This window comes from Pipistrellus kuhlii, unplaced genomic scaffold, assembly GCF_014108245.1.
Source record: "Pipistrellus kuhlii isolate mPipKuh1 unplaced genomic scaffold, mPipKuh1.p scaffold_m20_p_11, whole genome shotgun sequence".
Lineage (NCBI taxonomy): Eukaryota > Metazoa > Chordata > Mammalia > Chiroptera > Vespertilionidae > Pipistrellus > Pipistrellus kuhlii.
In genome coordinates, this window is record NW_023425416.1 from 42316170 (window position 1) to 42339441 (window position 23272).

The 23272-nt window shown below is 36.5% G+C and overlaps 1 protein-coding gene across 50 annotated transcripts in view; it reads right to left on the minus strand.

The window, feature by feature from the left end:
- The window catches only part of CLASP2 (cytoplasmic linker associated protein 2), a 133652-nt gene that overhangs the window by 88141 nt on the left and 22239 nt on the right, over nucleotides 1–23272 (minus strand). For 41 of the 50 annotated variants that reach the window (XM_036431752.2, XM_045579357.1, XM_045579359.1 and 38 more), the window contains exon 8: nucleotides 916–1062. In XM_036431752.2, coding sequence (XP_036287645.1) covers nucleotides 916–1062 — 147 coding nt within the window. Of the gene's footprint in view, nucleotides 1–915; nucleotides 1063–1447; nucleotides 1645–19088; nucleotides 19690–23272 lie in introns of those variants that run through there. The other 9 variants (XM_036431761.1, XM_036431757.1, XM_036431764.1 and 6 more) reach the window with 2 other exon arrangements.

Below are 23272 nucleotides of genomic sequence, written 5' to 3' on the forward strand. Positions count from 1 at the left end.
AGAATACAATTCATAAAATCGGTCAAAATACACAGTTTTCCTTTCTGTTTTTAATAAATAAATGATAGACAAAAAGAGGGGAGGGGAATCCTAAACACTATGATTTCCCCACAAGTTATCATTAATTTTTTAAAAATCTCTTTCTAAAATTTGAACATAAATTTATTAACAAAAAAAAAAAAAGAGAGATAAAAAAGAAACTGTTGGTATTAAACATTTACCCTTATTTGTATAGGATTCATCCTATCAGAAAAACATGGCAGAAATTAGCACCTGAAAAGTACTCAGAGCTTTCTAATAAGTATATGAAAAATATACACATTTTAAAAAATTGAAATAAAAAATATGCTAGAAACAGTTCTAATATATTCAAATAATGTACATGTGCACCACAACTGCATAAAATCTGTTTTTACTATTTATTATTATCTAATTCAGAAACAATTTTTGAGGAAATTTTACTTGACCACCACCCATTTCCTTTTGTGACAAATGATTCCATATCCAGCATTTTCAACCATTTTTCCAATGTTGGAGAATTTAAAATTTACTACCTTGATGAAAGCATAAAAACATCAAATAAATAGGTATTTCTCTAACAACTATAGCACCTGAAAATTAAGTCAAATTCTGAAAAACATGCTTCCTCAAGATAAATAAAAAAGAAAAAAAACTCCCTTAAATATCTCCCTTTAAAAATAGCATCTGAAAAATAAATTTGTTCAAGAAAATAGTAATTCACATACAATATAAAACATTTTAAACATTTTGAAAAGGCAGCACATTCTTCTGTGTGTTGCAAAAGACTCCATATCTGCAACTATGCTGCAGTCATGAATAAACATATTCCTCTGAAGTTCTAAGTATGTGTGGCCATACCAAGGGCAAATCAGATTTGAAATGGATTTACATTACCTCCAACTTTAGGGCCACCTGATGAACCAGGCTTCCTTGCACTGTTGACAGGATTTCCGGATGTTTTAGGTGCAGGAACCTTGAAGGCTGAAGCAGCTGATGATGGCCTATTTCCATCCACTGATTCTTCATCATCGAAGCTTTTATCTGTACAAAGCATTAGCAAAATGTATCTTAAGAGATCTAAGCTTTGCTCCATTTTCCATAAGGCTCAAAAAAACAAATAAAGCTACATATAAAATCAGAACTTTGTGAGATATATAAAGAAAATAAAGCTCCTCTGAATAAGCATTTATATAATGGCTAACACTCTATAAAATAACCAAGTGTAATTTAAAATCAGGTTGCAGTATTACCATATTTACTACACATATCTATAAAGTCAAAACATAAAACCAAATATATTAACTCTAAAGATAGAAAAGGCAATTTTCCTTTTTTTGCTACTAATAAGCATTTCCTGCCAGCTCCTCCCATAGTGCATCTTCAAGCACACCCTGCCTTAGTCCTTACACCCAGATTCTGCACTTACAATCACAGATCCGTTTGCAAATCAGTCGCCTCATTCCTCTGAAAGCTCTTAATTTTCCTCACCCCAGGATGCTCCTAATGGTTCACATGGCCAAATGCAGTAGATTTGAGACTAATCAAAGATTCTAGCAAAAATAGATAGAAACAACCACAGAACCACCACTGAGGTCTGTGCCGGCATTTTTCTTTCTCTTCCCTGCACTAGGTACTGTAACAGCCAATCAGCTATAAGGTGACATCATCTTATGGCAGCTACTGCCAGATGAAAGGTAAAAATTCTCCATGTATTTTAAAAATCTCTTTGCAGCTGTAATCCTTATTCTGTATCCAAAATTTCAAAGGCATTCAATACTACAGGTTTATAAACCTAAATTTGTAATCTCTTATTTAGCTTACTTGAAATTTTATACAAATAGAAAAATAAGATTTTATGCAATATTCATTCTGCTGATGTGCTTATTATTGCATCATTAAACCATAGAATATCACAGTGCTCATTAGTGTACCTAATTAACTCTGTAATCTAACAATTTGCTGTTTATTTAGGTCACAGAAACCAAACTGAACAATTGTTCTCATAAATGATTCAAAAATATTCCATAAAGCTCCTTTTATAATCTTCATGAATGACCACACTAATATCATCTCTGTGTATAAAATGAAACACCCCCACTGCCACCCCACCCCCACAAGATCTATGCATTTTATTCGTCGGAGAAGTTGGTTTTCTCTAGGACCCTGCACAATCCAACCAGGACAAACAAGATGGGCGAGGCAAAGAGGCAGCTTTACCACAGGCTTCAGATCAATATACCAGAATCTTTCCCTTTCAATCTGCTTTCCTTACCTATGCAAATACCCAAATCAAGGAGAAATAATCATCCCTACAATCTCAAATATATATTTAAAGGAAATACACGTTAAAAATTGTTTAATTAAAAACAAGAGCGTCAAACAGACACCCTAATATAAAGCCACATTCCATTTCTGCAAGTGTTTTCCTTAAATAGCACAACTTATAGGAAAAAAGTACCTTCAAGTTCAGGTAGGGAAGGTCCGGCCCACAGGCCATATAAGGCCTGCAATCAATTTGTCCTGGCCCTGATAAGGCAACTACAAATGGGACTCAAAATTCAATAAATCTAGGAGCTTTTTTTCATAGAAACATAAATTCATATTAAGTGATTTATATTAAGCGAATGACGTTATAAATATCCTAATGGCTCTTGGCAGAAAAAAGATTCCCCACCCTTGTTCTAGTTAAACAATATTATTTTTCTTTCTTAGCATAATACTGTAAGGTAGTCAGTGTGGATCACTTAAAACCTGTGCTCTATGTAGACTGCTGTGTTAAAAACCCTAATACAATTCCAAATAAATTTTATCTTTGCCCACCATGTAAAAAATGTAGCTTAGAGAGACAGTAGACACACAAATCTAAGGAAAGATGAGTATTGAAACAAAGTAGCCAGAGGTTCCCATGGAAACAGTACTCTGTCCTACAAACACACAAGAATTTAAAAGAGTAAATGTCTCTATTTAAAAAAATTTAACTCTTAACATTCTCAAATACTGAGAAATTAGTTTTTAACTTATCAAAATAAGGCCGAGAAAAGTATACAAATCACAACTATGCAGCTCAATGAATTTTCACAAAATGAAGATTCCAACGTAACCAGTCTCCAGAATAGATCATTATCAGCATCCTGTGAGCACCCTCACTGAACCTCCTAAATTCACCAGCTCCTTCCGAAGTAAACTGGTCTTGACTTTGAACACCATAGTTTGTTTTACCCAGCTGTGAACTTGATATAAAAGGAATCATATAATAGGTACTCTGGTACCTGGCTTCTTTTCACTCAATATAATGTTTGGAAGATTCATTTCATTATTTATAGTTTTCTAGTATATGAATGTACATCAATTTATTAATATCCATTCTACTATTGATGGACATTTGAGTTTGCTGCCAGTTTGGGATGAATTCAAATATGTATACTGTAACCTCTAGAGCAGTGGTACTCCGAGTGTGGTCCGGGACCAGTAGCTGAGCATTACCTGGCAATCTATTAGAAATGAAATTCTTAGACCCTAACCCAAATCTTCTGAATCAGAAACTCTGGAAACAGGGGCCCAGCAATATTAACAAGACCTCCTAGTGATATTGATGTAAGCATGAGCAAATTTAAGGATCACTGCCCTTCAGAAGGAGTTGGCAAACTTAGTCTATAAAAGGCCAGATAATAAATGTTTTAGGCTTTACAAACCACACACACACACACACACACACACACACACACACACAAACATATATGTATGTAGTGTCTCTGTGCAACTACTCAATTATACCCCTGTAGTGCCAAAGCAGTGATACATGATATGTAAGCAAATAGGTGTGGCTGTGTTTCAATAAAATTATATGTATAAAACAGGAGGGCAATTGGATTTAGTCTGTAAGAAATAGTTTGCCAATCCCTACTCTAAAGCAACCACTAAAATAAGAGTAAATAAACTAAAAGAACTAAAATGATTTTTAAAAATTGAATAGTTAAGAAGCAGGAAAGGAGACAAAAAACAAGTAGATAAAATAAAAGATAAAGTGGCAAAAATAAAACCAGGTATGCAATAACTACTTAAATGTAAATTAACTAAATATTCCCAGTAAAAGACCAAGACATAATTTTTAAAATATATATTCTATTGATTTTTTTTTTTTTTTTACAAAGAGGAAGGAAGAGGGATAGAGAGTTAGAAACATCAATGAGAGAGAAACATAGATCAGATGCCTCCTGTACACCCCCTTCTGGGTATGTGTCCACAACCAAGGTACACGCCCTTGACCGGAATCAAACCTTGGACCTTTTGGTCCACAGGCCGACACTCTATTCACCGAACCAAACCGGTTAGGGCAAGACATAATTTTTAAAATAGGTTGCTTAAATAAAATATATTTTACATATAAGGTCTCATTAAAATGATATAAAGACAGACCATGGCAAACACCAACTAAAAAAAGCTGGTATAGCTATACTAACTTCAAACAAGCAGCTTGAAGAAGCGTTACTAGAGATAAAGAGAGACTTTTAATAATGATAAAGGAGTAAATCCAGAACGCTAAATTTTTATGAACCACTACACAGCTTCAAATAGATAAAGAAAAAAAAAAGAACTAAAAATAAATAAATAGGCAAAACTATAACCATAGAGGGCAATAAAGTTTTACCCACTTCTAATAAAGTTCTATCTTTTTAGTCTATAAACTAAGAAAATTTGTATAGCTATATCATCACAAGCCCCCAATTAAAAAGTTTGCAAATTATTTAGAGGTTATAAATATTCTAGGCTTAAAATATTTTCTTTTTATGTCATTATCTTTTTATGTATTAAAAGAAATATCAAGCCTATATTCAATCTCAGGAACTTATTTAAATTATTTTTATAATCTATATACTAAAATAAATGTTATTTTTTTAAAAATATATTTTGATTTTTACAGAGAGGAATTGAGAGGATAGAGAGTTAAAAACACCGATGAGAGAGAATCATCTATCAGCTGCCTCTTGCACACACCCTACTGGGAATGTGCCCGCAACCAAGGTATACGCCCTTGAACCGGAATCAAACCTGGGACCTTTTAGTCCGTAGACCAACGCTCTATCCACTGAGCCAAACCAGTTTCGGCTAAATCTGTTATTTTTGAGGTAGGGTTCAGGCATACAAGAAAAGAATATATGCCTTTTATTAAAAATTAAAGACCCGGTGCACAAAATTCACATAGGAAGGAGGGGGTTGTGGTGGTGGTGGTGGTGTCCCTCAGCCCAGCCTGCACCGTCTCCAATCTGAGACCTCTAGGGAGATGTCCAACTGTTGGTTTAGTCAGACATCCCTCTCACAATCCAAGACTGCTGGCTCCTAACCACTCACCTGCCTGCCTGCCTAAATGCCCTTAACCACTTTGCCTGCCAGCCTGAAAGCCCCCTAACCACTCACCTGCCAGGCTGATTGATGTCTAACTGCTCCCCTGCTGGTATGATCATCCCCAACTCCCTTCCCCTGCAGGGCTAAGGGGACTGGGGGACTGAGGCAGTATGAAGTGGGGCTGTGGGGACTGGGGGACTGAGGCTGGATGAGACGGGGCTCAGGGGATTGGGGGACTGTGGCTGGATGAGGCAGGGCTGAGGGGACTGAGCACTGCCATCTTGTGAGGGTGAGGCAGTCAATTAGCATATTCCCTCTTTATTGGCCGTGGGTGCTTCCATCTTGTGAGGGTGTGATGGGCAATTAGCATATTTCCTCTTTATTAGATAGGATTATTTTATTTTATTTTTAAAAAAATATATTTTATTGATTTTTTACAGAGAGGGAAGGAGAGGGATAGAGAGCCAGAAACATTGATGAGAGAGGAACATCGACCAGCTGCCTCCTGCACACTCCCTACTGGGGATGTGCCCACAACCAATGTACATGCCCTTGACCGGAATCGAACCTGGGACCTCTCAGTCCACAGGCCAAACCGGTTTCGGCAGGATATTTTCTTAATAACTATAAACTATCAGAACAAATCAGTTATATTGTTTCCTAGCACTTCTCACTTCCTGAAATACTTTTATGAGTGAACTAGAAGTTGCACTGGAAGTGCTATAACCTCATTACCTACAACAATCCTGGGATAAATATCATAACTAACTCTTGTTCCTGGTTCCCACCATTGTCCCTCAGGATTTACTCTCAGCATAATGTGCTGTGACTTAAACAAAGTCATGTCACATTGCTTCTAAATCCTCCTATGACTCCATAAAAGGCCTACCAGGACTCCAAGATCTACAAGATCTTAAGTCTCTCTAACCTCATCTTCTACTCAATATCCAGTTTTCTCTCCAATCCAGCTTCACCAACGTCCTTGCTGCGACTCATATCAGGGTCTCTATACATGTTCCCTTTGCCTAGAATACCCTTCTGCCTCTTAGCCACACTGTTTACTCCTTCAAACTCACTTCCTTCAAATCTTTACTTATCTACCACTTTCTCAAAGAGGTTTCTCAGTCTAGATGATAAAATTGTAAGCCTCCCAAAATTCTGACACTACTGTTCTACCCCTATACTTCCATCCTTTATTTCTCTCCCTAATACTTACCATTTATATATTTTACTTATTCTGGTTATTATTTCTCTCCTCTCACTGAAATGTATTGTCCATTAGGGTGAGAACTTCTATTTTGCCAACTGCCATGTCTCCAGCATGCGGAATAATGCTCAGAAGAACACATTTCACAGTAGGGAGACTTTTGATCTCCAGTAAAAGCTTTAATAGGTTATTTGAAACAAAATTCCAAAGACTAACTATAAACATTTAAAAAATATCTCCTGATAAACAATAAAAATACCTGACAAAATACTAAGAAATGTAAGAACAAAACCACTATATATATATTTTTTTTTTTCTGGCAAATTTGCTTTAATAGTTTTGTGATTAAAAAATCACATACATTCATAAGCAATAATGTTGTAGGTAATATATGACAACAATAATTAATATTTTAAATTGCCACCTAAACATTTATTTTTTTTTGTTTTATTTATTTATTTTTTTAAATATATTTTATTGATTTTTTTTTTATTTGAACTTCTATTCCGAAGGCCTGTGGGGCAAAGGGAACAAAATTCAAAACTCACATAAGATGCAAACTTGAACAGAAGAGTCTTCCCACCAAAAGCTGACATACAAATGAGTATATATCGTATATAGTTGCCCATGAACAAAGGTTTGAACTGTGTACTGTTATGCAGATTTTTAAAAATAAATATCTGTACTGTTTAGACCTCCAGGTGGGAAGCCACAGATGTGAAGGGCTACTGTATGCACTGACTATACCATTTTATATAGGGGAATTCAGCATCTGATTTTGGTACCCACAGGGGTAATTACTGAGAGTAGTTAAGTTTTGGGGGAGTCAGACAGAAGTTATATGCACAATTTCAACTGTATTTGGTGGGGTTGTACAGTTGTTCAAGAATTAACTGTATCCTCAAGGTTAAAAGTGAGCCACAAGTAAAACTTTAACTTTTTAAAAATATATTTTTTTATTGATTTCAGAGACAAAGGGAGAGGGAGAGATAGAAATATTAATGATAAGAGAGAATCACTGATTGGCTGCCTCCTGCATACATACCCCCCCCACCCCCCACCCCCGGATTGAGCCAGCAACCTGGGCATGTGCCCTTGATCGGAATCAAACCCTGGACCCTCAATCCACAGGCCGAAGCTCTATCCACTGAGCCAAGTTACCTAGGGCAAGACCTTAACTTCTTCTAGTCTTTTCATCTTTTCAAACTTTTCTTAAGAGGGCCATAGAGAAGTAAATTAAATTGAGTACTTCATTTAGGTCAAATGCTTAGGCAGTCAAGACACTAAAACCTTTAAACTCGGTAGGCTCACACTTGTAGTACTCCCAAGCAACAGTCAAAGCAAATGCAAAATTTTCCTAGAAGAAAGTCTATGGCCTCATGTTATTTTCAAAGTAATTTTCCAAAGGTCACTTAGCATGAGATGAAACAAGACACCAGGAGCAAGAATAGAAAGAAATAGACAATAGAAACAGATCCACTTTAAATCCTAGAATTATCAAGCACAGACTCTAAAATATCTATACTTGGAACCTTTTACCACGCAGGCTTCAAAATAACTTCAGAGATGAGGAAAATATATATTAAAAAAAAAATGACATTGATTTTTATAAACGACCAAGATTTTTAAAAACTTCTAGAAATAAAAATAACTGAGATTTAAACTCAGTTGGGAGACACAACAGATTAGACACAGCTCAAGGGCTCATTAATGAACTTCAAAATAAATCACACAAAAAATCTCCTAGGTTCCATATAATAGGAACTTTAATATTTACTGAATGAACAAATAAAAAGGGTCAAAGACAGAAAGCAATCTATAATTATAATTATGTTGATACCTCTGTTCTTACTCCAATGTTTGAAAAAGACAATACTGTGGTTTGGTGCAGAAACAGAACAAGATGAACATATACAAACGAATAATGTGAGCAGGCTCTACGTGTATGATGGAGATGAAAAAGGAGAGAAGGAGCAGAGGTCCTGATAAGAGGAAAAAGAGATGAAAATGGTGGCAGAGAAACAAATAGAGATGATGGAGGAGGAGGAAGAGAGGATAGAGAGAAAAAAGAAATGGTTATAGAAGGGAGAGGGAGATGGAAATAAAGGAGATGATGGAGGAAGACTTGGGCAAGAGGAAAAGGAGGAGAATGCAAGGAAGAGAAAGAGGAAGAAATAGAAATAGACGAGGGGGAAATGGAGGAGGAAAAAGAGGGATAAAGTGAATAAGAGAAGGGAGAGGAGGACAAGCAAAGAGAGGGAGGGGAAAAACAAGCCCAAGTAGGCTAAGGCTTTATCTTATGCTGCCTTCAAATTACACTTGAAAACTGTCCACAGTAAGCACAGTTGTCCTCCTGTAGGCCCATGATTCCTTATCAGCATGCCTAAAAGCCAAAAAAGCTCTAAAAGTCTTTTGTCTTTTAAATTTATCTGGCAGCAAAATCTGAACTGATTTGAACTCAGTGTGTATGGCAAAACATAATATGAACTGACATTAGCCCATTTATTGTCTTTATTTTCCCTACTGCAAAAAAACATTAATGTGCTTGATTATAAGGTCAGCCCCAAACCCAGCTTGGGTTGTTATAAAATATATGGTGTATAACTGTATTATTTTTCTAATATCTAACATATTCTGAATTCTAAAATATAAGTTATCTTCAAGACTTCAGATTAAAAAAAGTATGAATTGCCCTGGCCAGATGGCTCAGTTGTTTGGAGTGCCATCCCACATATAAAAGGTTGCCTGTTCCATCCAAGGTCTGGGTTGTATGGGAGGCAACCAATCAACGTTTCCCTCCCTCACTCCCTCACCCTTTTTCTCTTTCTCTAAAATCAATAAAAACCTATTCTTGGGTGAGGATTTTTTTTTAAAAAGGAAAGATTATAAATGCATATTTCCATAATCAAGTCACTTCCTTTTTTCCTTTTTCTCTTCAAAGAAAAGCCACATATGTATTTAAATGGCTATTCAAACTTTTCACTTCACTTTTATAGATACATGTATCCCAAAACATAATATTTTTGGTTCTGAATTCATATAAAATCTGAAAAGCTGCTCCATCTTACATGGAAAACAAAGAGCAAGGCAAAAACTTTATACCATGTCTCTTTAAAGTGTGATTATCCTCAGTGAACTAACCAGTCATTTCAGTAAGAAGAACCCACAACATGACTGACTTTCATGCACAAAATAGACTGTTTCATAGTAAGTAGTTTCTTATACCAAAGTTCCTCTTTTCAGTTGAAACTATATCCTTCCTTATTCTAATTAAAACACCATGCCAAAACCAGTTTGGCTCAGTGGATAGAGCGTTTGCCTGCAGACTGAAAGGTCCCAGGTTCAATTCCGGTCAAGGGCATGTACATTGGTTGCAGGCACATCCCCAGTAGAGGGTGTGCAAGAGGCAGCTGATCGATGATTCTCTCTCATCGATGTTTCTAACTCTCTATTCCTCTCCCTTCCTCTCTGTAAAAAATCAATAAAATATATTAAAAACAAACAAACAAACAAAAACACCAAGCAATAGGACTTTGAATTTCTGAACTGTTTCACACTCTTGCATATCCAACAATGATCATGGTTATATCTAACAGCTAAATTAGCAACTGATAATAGAAAACAATCCTATATAATAAAACCCTAATATACAAATTGACTTTACGGTTGAACAGCCAGTTACTATAACATGCACTGACCACCAGGAGGCAGACGCTCAACACAGGAGCTAAGGACCCTTTGATGGATGTCTGACAACTGGCAGGTGTACATCCCCCAAGGGGTCCCAAACTACAAGAGGGCACAGACCAGGCTGAGGGAACCCCCACTCCCCAGTGTATGAATGTCATGCACTGGGCCTCTAGTAATCCCTATAAGCTATTAAATAGCATGTATTTCAGAAAAAGTAAACAAATTTTAGTTTTTTGCACTCCCCACTGTTTTTATGTTAGGATATTCTCCTTGACTTTCTTCTGATCTCACAAGTCCTTCTTGCTCAGTCTCTTCTTCTTTTACCCAACCATTAAATGTTGAATGTCCTCCTTTTCTCCTGGCTGCACACTTTCTAAATGGCTTCATCAGTTCTCAACAGTTTATTTAAAATTTCTTCTACATGCTGACAATTTTAAAATGTTTGTCTCTAGCTTAAACCATCTCTCATTTTCAGGTCTATATATCGGGCCTAGTAATAATTAATGTCGTTTTTTAACATTCGTTTAAAATCTTGTTTGGCGTTGACTTGTATTGACATAACCTTCAAACACGTGGTATCTACAGAACGTGTGAAGTGCAATTAACAAGTTTTGCTTGAAAAAGTTTGTGTTTGGTTTGGTTTTTGTTGCAAAACTAGGGCTAAGAAGATGGCGGATGAAGAGCATATTCGGCACTGCATGCTTTACGAGTTCCAATTAGGAAGAAAAGCAAGTGAGGCTGCAAAAAACATCTGTAGTGCTCTTGGTCAAGATGCAGTTAGCGCCAGAAAATGCCAGCGTTGGTTTGAGAAATTTCGCGAGGGAAATTTTTCGTTAGATGACAAGAGTGGTCGAGGCCGTGTGTCCAATTTTGATCAAGAAGCTCTTCAAGCTCTTTTGGTGCAAAATCCTCAAATTACCCAACAAGAGCTTGCGACAACTTTAAATTGTTCACAGAAAACAATTTCCAATCAATTGCGTGCACTTGGCAAAGTCCAAAAGTTTGGAAAATGGGTTCCTCATGAGTTGACCGACAACAACCGTAATCAAAGAGTCACAATTTGCAGTTCGCTCCTCTCTTGTCAAAACCGTTTGCCGTTTTTAGAGCAAATTGTTACCGGAGATGAACAATGGGTGTTGTATGTTAATTTGAAAAGGCGGCCTCAATGGTTGGACAAAAATGAGGCTCTGCAGCCCACGCCAAAACCTGACTTGCATGCGAAAAAAGTGATGTTGTGTGTTTGGTGGAATTTTAAAGGAATTCTTCATTATGAACTTTTACCATCTAACCAAACCATTACAAGTGCAGTGTATAGTGCCCAATTGGAAAGGTTAGCCCAAGCTTTAAGAGAAAAAGAACCCCTCGCTGATTAATCAGAAGGGCGTAATTCTTCACCACGATAACGCACGACCGCATACTGCAAGAATCACTGCTGAAAAACTGCGTCAGTTGGAATGGGAAGTTCTCCCTCAACCTGCATATTCTCCTGATATTGCCCCTTCCGATTACCATTTGTTTCGTTCTTTGCAAAACTTTCTTCTTGGAAAAAAATTTAATAATGAAGAATGCCTCAAAAATGCATTGACCGAATTTTTGGCATCAAAATCACAAGAATTTTACAACAGAGGGATTAAAATGCTTCCTGAGCGTTGGGCACAAGTAGTAGAAAACAACGGCAACTATATTGTTGATTAAATTTTGTTGTATTGTTTAAATAAATTCGATTTAAAAAAAGTATTAGAAAACGACATGGATTATTACTAGACCTAATATTCAACTGCTCAGTAGAAATCTAAGAATATCTCAAATTAGAGAATTTGACATAGGTAACCTAACACCAACACATCTCCAAACCCATTCTTCTTGTCTTCCCCTATGCCAGTAAATGATATCATCATGTAGTCAACTCAAGCTTACAACTGAAAGCCTCATTCCAAGTTCTCTCCTCTGCCTTGCATGGACTGTCTATCAGCAGCACTTACTGTATATAACTCTAAGTTATATACAACTATTTTTCTTTACTTCCTCTGCCACTCCTAGTCTATAGCCAGACCAATATTATCTCTGCCTATATTGCTACAACTTCTTAATTGGTCTCCTTGATTCTATTCCTTTTTTTTTTTTTTTAATATATTTTATTGATTTTTCACAGAGAGGAAGAGAGAGGGATAGAGAGTTAGAAACATCGATGAGAGAGAATCATGGATCAGCTGCCTCTTGCACACCCCTACTGGGGATGTGCCCGCAATCAAGGTACATGCCCTTGACCAGAATCGAACCGGGGAGCTTTCAGACCGCAGGCCGACGCTCTATCCACTGAGCCAAACCAGTTTCGGCATCCTTGGTTCTATTCTCGACCTTCTGAAACCACAACATAGATAATGCAACCTTCCAAAAAAAATAATAATTTGGACCAATGGCTGCTGAAACCATTCAGTGAAAGACTGATAGAAAACTTTATATGAGATTAGTAACACCTATTCAATATTCATACAACAACGGAAGACAATCAGACAGTGTATACCTTCTGACAAACAATATATTTTACCACATACAAAAATCTGTATCAAAAGAAAAACCACTCTGGCTGATGTCCTCAGTTATTAGAGAGTTGGCCCAAGGACCAGAGGGTGACGGGTTTGATTCCTAGTCAAGGGCCTGAACCTGGGTTTCAGGTTCCAAACCTGATACTGGTTGGGGCACGCTCGGGAGGCAAGCATCTCTCTCTCTCTCTCTCTCTCTCTCTCTCTCTCTCTCTCTCTCTCTCTCTCCCCCTCCCTCCCTCCCTCCCTCCTTCCTTCTTCCCTCCATTCCACTCTGTCTAAATACTGATGGAGCCTGGCTGGCTCAATGTTTGAGCATTGACCTATGAAGCTGGAGGTCACACAGTTCGATTCCCAAGTTGTGGGCTCAATCCCCAATAGGGAACATGCAGGAGGCAGCCAATCAATGATTTATCTCTCATCATTGATGTTTCTTTCTCTCTCTTTCTGAAATCAAAAGTATTTAAAAAAGTAAAAATCAATGGGAAAAATATCCTCAGATGAGGATTAACAACAACAACAAACAAAAGGAAAAACAAGACCTCCCCGCCCCCCCCCCCCAAAAAAAATCAGACCCGATTCTGATCAAGACACTATCAGAATTTTCAATTTTCAGAAAATACAAGGGATATAAAAACGTTTTAAATAAACAAGCAACATAAAATCACATGGCAATGTAATGAACAAAATCTAATATATCCATACTAGATTTTATCAGACAGGTGTTTTTTTCTTTAATAAATGGCGAAAGGAGAAAAAGACAGACAACTGCTTTAAATAGAGCCCTAAGAGGTATTTCAAGCCCTAGCTGGTTTGGCTTAGTGGACAAAGCGCGGACCTGTGGACTGAAGAGTTCCAGGTTCGATTGCGATCAAGGGCACATGCCTGACTTGTGGGCTCGATCCCCAGTAGGGGGCATGCAAGAGGAAGCCAATCAATGATTTTCTCTCACTACTGACGTTTTTCTCTCTCCCTCTCCCTTACTTCCTGAAATCCAAAAACTTAAAAAAAGACATTATCAACCAACTGCAATGATAAACCTTGTTTGAGTGCAAATTTAAAATGTAAAAAGATATTTATGAAACAATTAAGGAAATATGCACTTGCACACACATACATACATACACATCCTAGTCCAGCAAGATAGCAGGGCTGGGGAAGATAAGTAGGAATACTGATAAATAATAATTGTCTTTGCATCGATAATTTGTTGAAGCTGGATAATGGCTGGTAATGCAGGTTTATCACAATATTTTCTAATTCTGGTTATGTTTGAAAATTCTCCTAAAAATATAATTTTAATAACGTTACTCTCTTCCTTAAAATCCTACAATGGAACTCCAATAAAATGATAAAAAAAAAAAACCATAAAAGCAAAGAAAATGAGGTGAGGCAGAGAGAGTATGTGAAATCAGCACCTAAAAGACAGCAACAATTCTAATAAAATACAAATAAAAAGTATAAAAGGCTTTTGAAGAATAACACCACAGCAAAACTGCAACTTAGAATTCTCAGAAGCCCACTCAAACAGCAGAGAGAACTGATCTACCTTGGAGAATAACAGAAGTAATAATTTCTAAGCCAGAAAGTACAGGCATGCATAGCAAGAAACAAATGAAAAATCTATAGAATGATTTCATCATTAAGCTTTTCCCACTCCCAATTCCGTGAGCTCAGTATTTTACATACAGGTGTGTTTGTGCAAACTTACACATGTGCACATACACATACACACAATTCTGTAAAAACGGAGCCATCAGGGAGGGAAAAACAAAGTTCTTGGAACTATTTGAATATTTTTTGGCAAAATTAGAATTTAATAGGAGGGCTGGATGAGAGTCAAGGAAATCTCCCAGGATACAAAGGAAAAGAGAAAGATGTAAAACTTTAGAAGACAAACAAAAAGGACGCAGTAAATCAACCCAGGAGCTTCAACAGCAATAACAATTCCCTAAGGAGAGACTAAAGCTAATGAAGGAGAGAAACTTATATTAAAAACAACAACAGATTTCCCAAAGCTAAAGAAAATCACAAGCCCTCAAAAGTAAAATAACCAAACAGTAAAAATATAAAATGTCTTCATTAAAACTAAAACGAAAAATTTTAGTGAAACAATTAGAAATTGAAAAATCTAAATGCTTCAAAATAGAACAATGGCCAAATTTTTACATTCACTTGAAGATGCTGTATTCTCAGCAGCAAGTTAGTCTTAAATAAGCTATTTCTTTTTTTTTAAAAAGTAAGTTTATATTATACAAAGTTTAAAAGAGGTGAAGAAATTGATAACATCTCTGAAAATTTCGGGATAGGTATCAACTATTTGAAGGCATTTACCCTTTTCTTTAAGGGGGCCCTTTAAAAATTTAAGATCTTCAATAGTTCAGTGAAGGGGCAAACACAATTTAAACCATCTGGTATTAACAAAATTAATACATTTCATGAAAACATAATATCAAACTAAATAATAAATGCAGCTCAAAAAAACGGCTTATTTAGAACCTTTACACAATCTAGTCATTTCAGGTAAAAAAAAAATTTTTTTTTTTTTAATAGATGAGAAAGAATCACTGATCTGCTGCCTCCAGCACGCGGCCCCCCCGGATCAAGCCTGCAACCCAAGCATGTGCCCCAACCTGGAATCAAACCATGACCTCCTGGTTCATAAGTTGATGTTCAACCACTGAGCCACATCAACCAGGCTCAGGTAAATTTTCATGACAGCTACAGGTTGGTCATAAGCTATCAAGAACACCAACTATACATTCTACAACGCTGTAACCTTTTCTTGAAGATTCAGGTTCATTAGCAATGTCATGTTTGAGGTTAGGTTGCAACTGGGCCCAAGGTCTTGCACCCAAATGGAGGTAAATGAGCCCTCTTCACAAAGGCTAAGATTTTCAATCTTAGTGTCTGCTAATTACTGCCTATATTATTGCTAAATACTCAATCTTTTGTCCCTTGTAATTGACTTTTTCTCCTTATAGACTCCCTCCCGCCCCCCTTTATCATTGCTCCCAGAGGAAAATTTTGGGATATTCCAGGATATGGAAGAGATCATCCATTCAGAATTCAGCATCATTTCTTACCGCTGTGCCCTAGCTCTCCAAACCAGTAGTTATATGTCTATTTGGAGTGGTCCCAGAAGGCTTACCTCTAGAAGGACAAAGTTATATAATCAATTATATACATTTTTTAAAATAGTCATTCATGTTTGAAATAAATTGTGCTGAAGTATTAAAAGTTTACAAAGAGTCTATTTGCAACAAAACCTTATTTCTTTCCAGCCACTCTTTGGCATAACAACAAAAGGCCAAATTCCTCTTATGAGCTTTTGAGGCAGACTGCAGGGCTCAGCGCCACATAATAATCCTACAGGTTTTTAACTCTATCAGGTTTGACTGCCCAGAGTTACTTCACAGTCATTTGACTGCTTAGTTTTATACTCTTGGGTAAGGATAAATACAACTAAACAGAAAGATACCTGAAACTCTTGAATTGATAGTCTTTATAGTGCTTCACAAATCCAAGTTTGTTGAAGTTAAGCTTATGTAACATTTAACAGATAATAGATTAATAACCAGAATATATAAAGAGCAATTATAAATAAGCAACAAAAAAGTCAAACAGCCAAAAAGTTGCCTAAGGATGCTAGAAGGTAATCCATAGAAAAGGAAATACAAATAAGCAAACTTATGAAGATGATCAACCTTATTGTAAGCAAAGATGATTTTAAAAGGGTGAGGTAAAAAATAAACAAACAAACAAATAAGTAAATAAAATAAAAGGGTGAGGTATTTCTCACTCATCTGATAAGCAAATTTTAAAAAGATTAATAACAACAAAAAAACGGAAAAGAATGCAGGATAATAGGCACTGTTGGTGGTAATTGGTAAAGCCTCTTTTGGCAGAAATTAGAGCTAATGCAATTTGAAATAAATAAAAAAAACTTGGATCCAAAAATTCTACTTCTAGACTACTTTAAGAAATATATATGTGTAGGTATATGTGTATATATACACATATACGTTTTGTACAAAGGTGTTTTTGCATAATCATTTAGAAAAATAATGATTAAACTATCTAAAATTCCATAACAGAAGAAATGGTTATCATGCATCCATACTATGAAATTCTATGCAACAGTTCAAACAAATAAGGCAGTTACACTTGACTGCATTAAAAAATCTCTATGCCATATTGAGCACACAGCAAATGGAAAATATATGTTCAGAATGATACATATTTTAATACTTAATATGCATGTAAAGTATGAAAAGACAAACTCCATACTAATAAAAGTATTCACCTCAGTTTATACCTATGATTAAGGCTTACAGGTAGTTGCTCTATCTGCATTGTTTGAATTTTAAAAATAAGATTGCATTTGTCTTAAGTTCATAATTCAAAATGAAAAAATAAAAAACATAGGAATAGTGCAATCCAATTGTTATATATATGTTCACATGATAACAGTATGGTGTATGTACATTACACATGAGAGATTAAATATGCAGAGTATATGAAAATGTTATAGCTATAAATCTCTCTCTCTCTATATATATATATATGTATTTCTATCTTTATTGTTTACTATGCAGATTTTTAATTTTTTAATAAAGGTGTATTACTTTAATTATCAATAAAATACAATAAAGTTATTTCCATTTTGAAGAAAAGAATGAACAGAAGGTTAACCTCTGAGTTTTATAAGAGATTACTTTGATTTTTTTTTTAAATCAAGACATTCCTAAACAGTCTGAATGCATTTATATACCATGTGAAAATAGAAAAACTAAGTATAACTATAACTTGATAGCCACTGAACCTTTATGCTTAAGAAATAAAATCTGAATATGGCCCAAACCAAATGCAATATTTAAAGTTGCCTGTAAATTAGGATTTACACAAACAACTTGGCAATGTCCTTAAGTATATGAAAACTTGATGGCTTTTACCTTAAAAATTAGTAGTTAAAATTAAATTGTCACTTATTTATATAAGGTCATATAAAACAGTTACATAAATTTTTTACACAAATTCTTGAAATAAACGATAACAATATGCAAAACAAAATTTACTATCAAATTTCCATTTACACATACATAATAATTTAAATGACCATTACTAATATCATCATTTTGATAAGTTTGCATCCTATTCCTCATAGTTCCAAGGGGACAAACTCCTTAGAGGGAAATCATTGCATAGTCATAAGGAAGGCAGAAGCTATTAGAGTTAAAACTCCCAAATACAGTCAGTCTTCCTTATCAACTTAGTGAAAAAATACTCAAAACATTTTTGAATAACCTCAAATTCCCCTTTGGTATTGATGCAATTAGAAATTATACCTCTAAGTGTCTTAACAAAAGATTTAATAATGAAAAAAGGAAAAAACACCTCAATTATTATGTGCTATGAAGGACAATACAAATGCACTAGATTTGGTTCTAGTTTGTTCTGTGTCTGGGACTTACAATCTCAGCAAGCCTCAGTTTTCTAATCTGTGAAATGAAAATATCAAAATACTCTGTATACTTCATAGTTATCTGTACCTGATGAGTTAACGTATACCAAGTATACAAAAGTGCTTTGGGGACTAAAATGCACTATAGAAATATTTTTTAGATGATTTGACTGCTTAGTTTTATACTCTTAGGTAAGGACAAATACAACTAAATCACAATAAAGCACTGGCAAAATCAAATTTTAATCTAATTAATACCCTATATAGAAACTGTAAAAGAGTATTTTCTAGAATTGTTTACTAGGGACAATGACAAATCACAAGCATATTAATTAAAATAGTGTCTATGGCAAGCCATTTTGCCTCTTTTACTACTTTATGCCATAGAATTCTACTACTTGTTGTCAAATACCACAGGAAAGATGTCAAGCTAGTTAACCAAACCTTCCTGCCAAAACCTGTCATTCTTCCAAAGGCCATGTTCTCTCTTTAAAGCTTTTGCATATATTCCAGTTCCTTCCAATATTGTTTCTTCGTATCCACCACCAAAGACTGAGAGCTTGCTTGGGCTACAAGGTAAATTGTTACCTTATATTTGCCAAATCTCATACAGACATATCAAATAGAAAAAGATACCAAATGACAAGTAAGCACACATGTGTATATATCATACATGAGTGTGTACACACACACACACACACACACACACACAACACACCTTCTTCATTCTTTAGGGGAAAATATATTCCTTACACAGCAAATGACTGTCACTTTAAAAGGAAGTATATAACACAAGCAAAAGAAGAAAAATAAATCTTACCATCTCCCATAGCCATTCAGATGGTCCAGGGAGCTCTTTCTCAAACCAAGAGGTCAAACAGCACAGCAAATAAATGCAGCTCAGTGCCTGCGCCACTGGGCTCGGCCTGCAGCCTGCAGACACCGGGAGCACTGTGTGACCCAGGCTGCGCTGCAGCTCTGCACCGCAATAGCCAACAGCTGCTACTCCATTTCAAAATAAAAGTCTGGGGTCTTGTTGAAAACCCTCGTCTAATTTAGCTGAGCCTAGCGGTGCTTGATCAAGATTATTCCTTAACTGCATACAAGCAGTCAGACACAGGTTATGATGTTTCTCCTTGTGCTGGCCGACTGAAATGCAATATAAGAAAAGCTCGGAGAATCAATAAATGCCATTCCACGGGGGAGGAGGAGGGACTTTTAATGCAATCATCAAAACACAAGGCATGTGTTCAGCAATCATTTTCTGCTTCCCTAAAGATATGCATGTAATCAGTAGCAATCACATGATCTGATGGATTAACTGATTTGCGCCTTTTTAAAAGGTTTTCATCCTTTTAATATTTACAAAAGGAGATTGCTAGAAGTGCACCAACAGGAATAGCCCAGTTTCCATGATTAACTGCTCTCATTATGCAGGAAGCATTTCTGGCTGCCGTAAACAAATCACGTCAAAGGCAGCCCATCAAAGGCTGTTCTGTGTGTGGACAGCAGGGCCACGCAGAACAAAGCTTGCTTCTGGTGGAGACAGAAGCTCGCCAGTGCGCAGCTGCAGGAACACGGAGCACCCTCCGTCCAAACTGCACACCCATCAGCACTCTGTTGAGCTCAGAGAAAGCCCTAGGGCTCATGATCACAAATACAGTACCTTTAAAAATCAACCTAAGAAGAGGTGCTTTGCTTTTCACCAAAGGGTAGGTTTTAAACATTTTTTTTTTAAAAAAGCTAAACTGTAGGTTACCTAATTGCCTCTAATAAGCCAAATATCAAGGTAATTTGATATCCTACTTTCTATGCATTATTTTATAGCCAGCCTCCAGCAATTCTTTTCCTAGCAATTGTTCCAAACAGAGAAGATGGGAAATATTTTACAATGATTACATGCCTAGACTGCATTAGGTCCTACACACACACTAGACTAATCAGAATGATTCCGTTTTTTCACAGTGAAAGGGAAAAAAGCTTGCAGTCAGAACCAACAACACTGGTGTTTACATCTGATTAGCGTAGGAGACTGTCTGGAAAGCTCCAGGAGGACACCAGGCCCTGTTATAATCATAGTGGCCTGCAACTTTCAGTCTTTCCTTTCCGGCAGGGCTGGTGTCCCCTCCTTTCAGCCACAGTCTGATGAATTTCAAATCCAGTTTCCTTCCACTAGCAGAGTTAATGCGGCTGCACTTAGGGATTCTGCCTCACTCACACTCTGTAATACTAGAATTAAACTCAGGCTTGAAACACACTTAAGACAAAAAGTGCTGCGCATTTCTCACTATTTCTAAACTAAACGAAATTCTCAAATCTTACATGATACAACTTACTCGACATTCTTCCAACTCATCCCTAGCCTCACTGGACTCTAGCCAACCCTGACCTCCCTTCTGACCCTTTCTACCTTTGGGTCTTCATGGTCACATTTTCTCTGCCCAAAACACTTTTCCTTTCGTTCATTCTATACTTAGCTTGTTCTCCTTTATCAGGTCTCGATTCAAATGTCTCAACTCTCAGAGAAATCCGCCCCATTATTCTAAAGTGGCATCACTGAGTTAATTAACAACTTCATATCCTATTCACTTTACCTAATGACTTAAGATGACAGCTTTTAGCTATAATGACTCTTAAAAAGTCAAACCACTTTTACAACAAATCCTGGTTTTTGTTTTTGTCTGTATTTAGCAAAATGACTTTTCATTCCCAAACACTCTAAATCAATATAGGAAGTGTGATGTTTCATTATTATGATTTCAGGCAAAGGCACACTAAAAAATTTTACTTACCATGATAAGTTTCTAGTCACAGAATATCATATGGAACAAATGTGAATTAAATGCCATGTTTGGGTAAACTCCCAACAATTTGCTTTGTATATGTACACAAAGTGAGAGAAAGAAAAGGTGGTATCTTTAATGGCTCTTTAGTCCATTATGTGCATTAATCTAATTATAAAAACCTTATATGCAAATTGTCCCCATGGCAGTAGGACCAGGAGACTGATCACTCACTATGATATGGACTGAGCACAGAAGTGGGGGTGGGGCGGAACAAAGAAAGACCCTGGCCCCCCCAGAAGGCCCCAATAAGCCCCGATTACTGGCCAGGCCTAGGAACCCTACCCATGCCAGAGTTTCGTGCACCGGGCCTCTAGTTATTTTTATTAGGTTTACTTTGACCTAAAATGGTCCCTTGTTCTTTACTTTTTAAAGACTTTTTAATTGATGTTGTTTATTTAAGAGAGAGAGAGAAAGGGAGAGGGAGAGAAAGAAACATCAATGTGAAATATTGACTGGCTGCCTCCTGCATGCTCCCTACTGGGAATGGAGCCCACAACCTGAGTATGTGCCCTGACCAGGAATCAACCCAGCAACCTTTCAGTGCATAAGATGCCACCCAATCACCTGAGCCACATGGGCCAGGGCCTGTTCTATTACTTTTAGTTTACAGTTTCAGTTTGAGTGCACAATAACAATGAGCCAATAAAGGGCTGAAAATTGTGCAGAAATAAAAAAAGGAGTTGAATAAACCTTCATTACATTCTTTGGGTACAAACTATTTTTTTGCATTTAATTTGTTGCTTATAAAATTTGTTTTCAGTGTTTGATACATTTGTCTACCTGTGACGATTATTCAAGTATCCTGTGCTGAGATGAAACATACTATTAGTGGAAATAATTTTCTCATTTAATGGCTTTTGATTTGGCAGCAAGGATTTTAAGAATAATTTAAATTAATTTCATTAAACAAAGGTTAGTTGTATTTCATCAATCACCAACTGTATTCACTCTGGATTCCCATGTGTTCACTTGTTTATGATCTCTTCTCCCTTACTAGAATGTAGGCAAAATCTTTAACTGTCTTCTTCACTGCTGTGAGACACGATCTAATTTTAAGATCATTCTCACTTCTGGATAAAAAAAGATTCCAGAAGTCAAACATGAAACTGTAACATGTAGTAATCTAGCTAAAAACTAAAGGAGATTTAGAGTGGGGATTCAGCAGTGGAGATGGAAAAAAATGTTTTGAGATATATCAATATTTCAGAGAAAGAAATGCCCAATTAAACTAGACTAATCAGTAAATGACTAATTAATAAATGACTAATTAGTAAAGGACTAATTAGGAGTCAATTCAGATTTCTAGCCTGAGCTGACAGTGGTACCACTGACTGAAATGGGTAAAGCAGGAAAGAACATATTTGAAGGAAAGGCCTTTCCTTCAACAGGGTTTCAATGTTGGACATACTAAGCCTGGGATGCTCATTAGGCGTCCGAATGGAAATGTCATAGAGGCCTCAGGCTACCAAATCTAGAGCATAGAGATACAATGAGTGAGGGCTAGAACTACACATTCAAGAATCATCATCAAATAGTTACCATTTAAAGCCTTTGGGCTGAATTAGGCCACTGAGAGAAAATAAAGACAAGGGAGAGAAGGGGGTTGGGGGTAGTCAACAAGATAAACAGGCTTCCCTCTACTAATCTCCATCCTTATTTACAAATCCACTAAAGTATTTTTCTTTTCTTTTTAAAAAAATATATTTTATTAATTTTTCCAGAGAGGAAGAAAGAGGGACAGAGAGTTAGAAACATCGATGAGAGAGAATCATCGATCAGCTGCCTCTTGCACACCCCCTACTGGGGATGTGCCCGCAACCAAGGTACATGCCCTCAACCGGAATCGAACCCGGGACCTTTCAGTCCGCAGGCCGACGCTCTATCCACTGAGCCAAACCGGTCCCGGCAGTATTTTTTTTTTTTTAAAATATATATTTTACTGATTTCTTACAGAGAGGAAGGGAGAGGGAGAGAAAGTTAGAAACATCAACGAGAGAGAAACATCGATCAGCTGCCTTCTGCACACCCCCTACTGGGATATGCCTGCAATCAAGGTACATGCCCATGTCTAGAATCAAACCTGGGACCCCTCAGTCTGAAGGCCAACGCTCTATCCACTGAGCCACACCGGTCAGGGCTATTAAAGTATTTTTCAATG